The sequence below is a fragment of the Sparus aurata genome, chromosome 9, assembly GCF_900880675.1.
Source record: "Sparus aurata chromosome 9, fSpaAur1.1, whole genome shotgun sequence".
Lineage (NCBI taxonomy): Eukaryota > Metazoa > Chordata > Actinopteri > Spariformes > Sparidae > Sparus > Sparus aurata.
The window spans coordinates 25,091,168-25,097,167 of NC_044195.1; the positions used below are offsets into that span (position 1 = coordinate 25,091,168).

General features: G+C 41.9%; 1 protein-coding gene across 1 annotated transcript; it reads left to right on the forward strand.

Moving 5' to 3' along the window:
- Positions 1-1,169: 1,169 nt before the first annotated feature.
- On the forward strand, positions 1,170-2,099 carry LOC115588559 (olfactory receptor 19-like). Its single transcript, XM_030429230.1, has one exon. The coding sequence runs from the start codon at positions 1,170-1,172 to the stop codon at positions 2,097-2,099; it is 930 nt and encodes a 309-aa protein (XP_030285090.1).
- Positions 2,100-6,000: the final 3,901 nt, after the last annotated feature.

Here is a 6,000-nt window from a genome sequence, read left to right on the forward strand (position 1 = left end):
CAAATGACACAAGTTATCATGTCATCTTATTTGTGCGGTCACACTGACCTTGACCTTTGGCCACAAAAATCTAATTAGCTCATTCTTGAGTCCAAGTGGATATTTTTACCAAATCTGGAGGAATTCGCTCAAAGTGTTCTTGAGATATCATGTGCTCAAGAATGGGACGGACAGCCCAAAAACTTAAAGGGATATTCCGGTGTAAGTTTAATCCATCGTCTAAATCACCGTGAAACTGTGTTAGACTCCCTCTCGAGAGATCACGTTAGCAGACCGCTAATTTACGGAGTTTTATCAACCTCAGAAACCGCACGACAACAATACACTGCAATAAATGGATCCAAATATAAACTGCCACCAAAAAGCCACAGATAATGCTCAGAACAGCACCAAACTTCAGCAACAGTACAAATAGGGTGTCAGCACATAGTCTGGGGCATCTAGAAATGCTCAATTCCGTTCTTTTCCCTGTCCGCTCTCGATAATAACTGGTATAAACTGGCAGGTAAGACACATATGAACTTTGATTGCTTTTCCATGGAGTCATAATCATACATTTTCATCCATGAGCGCCGGGAATCTTCTGCACTCGGTAATTGACTCATTGGGACTTCCCATCAACAGGAAGCTGCTGCAAGAGAGTGGTAAATTTTGTCAGCTTTTCAGTAGAAATCCAGCTAAGCTAGCGGAGGTTGGATGCCCCAGACTATGTGCCCAGCCACTATGCCCCCAGCCACCGCTACCACCAGTGTGGGGGCATAAGTAAGGATAAGGATATGTATCCAGATACATATCCTGCATTTCAACAAATGCTGTCAAAACATTTTTAAGAAAATGAAATTAATGTCTTGAGTATACACAATGAATTTACATGTAATATTTTAAGTACGTTAATGATTATGCATTTATCTAGTTTTAACATGAATAAGACTTTTCTGTGTCAGGCTTTATTTTTCCCCTTCTCTTAAGAATCAGTGTTGATGCTGGTCAAACTAATGAGCTTGTTATTATGATAACTGCTATACTAAAAGAGAAATCAGAGTTTGAATTCCCCTGTGTTTTGTTGTTGTTGACAAGCTCATACTTATAGAAGTTGTAAGGTACTCATATGATCATTTATGCTGTGAGATGCTGGAAGAAGCATTTGACAAGACAGGTGATCACGGATAATGGATAATGTTTCTATTGTAAGAATATTTATTCTAACAGGGTTAAATGAGACAAATAATTACAGAGTAGCTCTCTTCACACTCACTTTACTGTATTACTGTATGATTTTGTTTTTCAATTTGACTATCATCATGATCATCATTTTGGATAAAAACCTGCATGAACCTATGTATATTTTATTGTGCAGTTTTTGCATTAATGGCCTTTATGGGACTGCAGGTTTCTACCCTAAATTCATTTTTGATCTACTGTTTTCTTGTAACATAATCTCATATGAAGCGTGTCTCCTACAGGCTTTTGTCATGTACTCTTCTGCTTGCAGTGATTTGTCCATTCTAGCCGTCATGGCGTACGACAGATATCTGGCCATATGTCGACCACTGCACTACCACTCTCTCATGACTAAGAGCAGGCTCTCTCAGATGGTGTGTTTCTCCTGGATAACACCTTTGTGCATCTTCTCCATCAATGTTGTGCTGACGTTGAGACTCAGATTGTGCAGTACAAACATTCAAAAACTACTATGTGTGAATTGGATAATTGTTAAACTTGCATGCACTGATGCTAACACTATTCCAAACAATATAATTGCATATTTTACAATTATTTTGTATGGGTCTCATGGGCTTTTTGTCATTTGGACTTATATGCATCTCATCAAAACTTCTGTGAGTTCCAAAGATGACAGAGTGAAGTTTATGCAGACATGTGTGCCCCATTTAGCATCTTTAATTACGTTTGCAGCTACAATACTTTTTGATTTGATGAACATGCGATTTGGCTCCACAGATTTACCTCAAAGCCTTCAAAACTTCATCTCTATAGAATTTCTGCTCATTCCTCCTGTTTTGAATCCTCTAATATATGGATTTAAACTGACCAAAATACGACACAGAATTCTGGGTTTTGTTCATGTTCAAAGAAAATAACTTCTTCCTCAAAGTTTTAACAAATATTAAATGTTTTCTTTAGGATATATTATGATCTCTGGGTTAAGGTTCGTGTTTCTACGTGACTGATGAACACGCTTCAGTATATGTTGACCAACAAAACGTTTAACTTTTCATTCAACATGTTGTTTTTAATGTATTCGTGATATGCTACATGTGACAAATGCACATTTTTATCTTTCTTCGTGCTCCTGCATGTAATGTATTAAGAATATTGTAAATCACCCTGAAGTTTTCTACATCATATAAAACAGTATAACACATGTATACCAGTGCACTTTAACTGTGCACCTGATTTAACCTGACCAGAGGATGTGTTGATTAACATGTTTACTTATACATTCTCTGAATCAGAGCTCTCTTTGCTGTTATGCCTTGTCCTGAAAGGGCTGAATATTTCATATATCCCCACACAGCATGGCATTGTACAGTTATCGTTACTAAAAATCTATAGATATATTTAAGAAATCTAGCAGAATTCAATCTATTAAACTGAATATTGGTGTTTTGAAGTTTTAGAAATATACGAAGACAAAGATATGAGTAAAAATGGGTTTCTTATTTCACTCATAATGACCCACCTACAGTCTGGCTGCTGGTTTATAAACAACTTTGCAAAGAAGTTTTTTTAATTCCTGATAAATATCATATCAATATGACACTTGCTATATAAAGCAAGTGTCATACTGAAACACAAGGTACAATCCCAATAAGCAAAAAGTGGTCCAAAATACGTCAAAAAGACGTGTTCTCTGTACATCCAGAAGACGTCCTCAGGTAAGCCAGAATGAAAGTTTTTATCATGTCTTTTCTGGACGTTGGATAGACATTTTATTTTGGATGTTATATAGACGTCATTAAAGACGTTGTCAAGACATAATTATTGAACATCCAGAAGACGTCCTCAGAGGAGCCAGAATGAAAGTTTCCATTACGTCTTTTCTAGACGTTAGATAGACGTTTTATTTTGGATGTTATATAGACGTAATTAAAATACATTGTCAAGATTTATTGAACATCCAGAAGACGTCATTCAGGGAGCCAGAATGAACGTTATTAATATGCCAGTCCATCGCAGGACCCTTACTGATGGCAGAGGTCGCCTAACAATGTTATATTTGTTACACCTCTGTGAAAGCATTTGGATAATATATGCTTCCCATGAAAAAAGCAAACCGTGTTAATGCCTAAAAACACTTTATTGCGCTGAATTGACTGTTGGAAAGTATTTTCATCATCACAGCATCACAGTTTAAAGCTAAATGCCACAGGCCAAGTTGCTGTATTTAACACGTTTTAAATGAGAACATGTACATTTAGGTTTCAAAACGATTCAGTTAGGTTTAGGTTCTCAAAAAGTTGTTACTACTTCTGTATCTCTTGCCTGATGGCAGCAATCTGACCAGACTATAGCTGCGGTGGGCGTTGTGTTTCAGTATCCTTTGGGCTCTGTACACACATCTCACTTAACTAATAACGACATCTCACTTCACTACTATCACTGATGCTCGGTAGATGGGTATCAATGATGTTCTGGCCATTTTAATCACCTGCTGTAGCTAGAGCCTTCTCTTCCTGGGCCGTGTATGAACCATGAAAGTTTGTTATGTACTTTTTGTGATGTCAGAATTCTCTATTCCTCCTCTGTAAAAGTTTACAATAACTTGTCTCTGTAATTTAACTTTTTGAAGTATCACTGACTCATTCACACCCAGTGAAAAACAGCAGCTTGGTCTGTGGCATTTAGCTTCCACATATGATGCCCTCTTTACCCCTCTAGTGTCAGTTTTGCATATGAAGCTCTCTGCAGGTTATCAATAACACCTTATATACAATGCCTGATTACCCTTTCAAAATAAAGCTGCAGTCATGGGTTAACAGTATGGGGACTCAGCACAAAGCCCTGGCGGGCATTGGTGTAGAGCAGCTCTAGTACATAGAGGAAGTGACACTGCAAATACAGACTTTCTGGGTTCTGCTCGCGAGGAAGTCTTATATCTATTTGTGAAGTACTTAAACCCAGAGAGTTAATTTTCCCATCAGTTTCATGGGTAAGACTGTAATACATCTTGAGTTTTGTTACGTCACTTTATGGCCAGGGGATGAAGGGAGTAACATAGTTAAAATAAAACCTTGTGTAAAGGAGGGGAAAGAAACAGTAGGTAATAGTAACTCAAAAACTGTTTTATTTGCGCCAACGAAAAACACTTATTAACGTTGGGTTACAGGGTAACCCTGGTTCTCTGAGTATAGAGAATATCTCCCCATTACATATAGAACAATGTTATGGGATTGCTGACATCCTGGCAGCTGACGTGAATCATCATTTAAGACACATCACGCCTATCGTGGCTTCCCCTGAGCCGTCTATAAGTAGACCCAGCTGCGCAGAGTATGGTTGATTATTCTGATTTGAACTGGTCCCGAGCGGCCTCAAGGTGGAGAGATATTCTCTATACTCAGAGAACCAGGGTTACCCTGTAACCCAACGTTCTCTTTCTTATGAGAATATCTTTCCATTACATATAGAATATATGTTATGGGACTCTGTAAGACACACCGTGAGGGTGCCAAGGAGACAGAGCAGACGCCACTCCTTTAGCAACTCCCTCTGATATTTTCGAATGAGACTTCACCGCCACCAGGTGCACAAACAAACAAAAACACAGTGTGTGCAAATCACCCAAGAACTATTTACAATTATACACCCCACACAGGAAGGGGTCAGTGACACTGCCACGACGCCACCTGAGCAAAACAAGCCCTGCAAAATGCAAAGGCTGGGTGTGAGGAAGAGGTCGCTCAGATAGCCAGCACCCTGCCAGACCACTGACAAAAACTGGGGACATCACCCTGGCCGGTCCAACCAGCACAGGGGCATTGTGAGTCTAAATCTATTTTGAAGCGGCCCTCAGCACACGCTCACCGAAGGAGGTGCTGGCAGCCACATTCAAACAATAAAACCGTATAAACGTGGTCGGAGTCGTAGCAGCCGCACATATCTCTGAGAGGGTGGCACCACGCCACAAGGCCCAGGAGGTTGACACGCCCCGCGTGGAGTGCGCTTTTACCCCCACTGGCACCGGTTTGCCTGTTTCTCTGTATGCCTGTTGGATTGCCTCCACGACCCAATGAGACAGCCTAGCCTTAGACACTGGTTCACCCAGGCACTGGGGCCCAAAGCAGATGAACAGCTGATCTGTTCTCCGGAGTGCCGCTGTGCGTTGAATATAGATCTTCAATGCCCTGACTGGACATAGCGCTGACTCCTCCTGACCTTCGCCTGCCTCCTGGGAGGGCCTAAGGGAGCGCAGCTCCACTGACTAATTCAGGTGAAAGTCAGTGAGCACTTTTGGTAGGAACACCGGATTCGGACGCAGGACGACTCCCGTATTGCCTGGCAGAAACCGACAGCAACTCTCATGCACAGAGAGAGCCTGCAGTTCCCCCACCCTTTTGGCTGATGTTATTGCCAAGAATGCCACTTTGAGTGACATCCACTGAAGGCTCACAGATTCCAGGGGCTCAAAGGGCCCCTGCTCCAAGGCAGACAGAACCCGACCCAGGTCCCATGTAGGGCTGGCTGGCCTCCTGCTGCGTGGCACAAGCCTCTGCGCACCTTTCAGGAACTGTGATAAGAGGCCACTGTCATCCACAGACAGCCTAGCCTCGCCCACACGAGAGGCCTTGATGGCTGCCACCACACCCCTCAGGGTCGATGGTGACTTCCCAGCTTCCAGGAGCTCCTGTAGGTACCTAAGCACCTCTGGGGCCGAACATGTCACTGCGTCGATCTGGTTGGTGGCGCACCATGAAACGAACAGCTCCCAGCGATTAGGAGTAAGCTGCCCTCGTCGATGGGGCTCGAGCACTCTGCAGG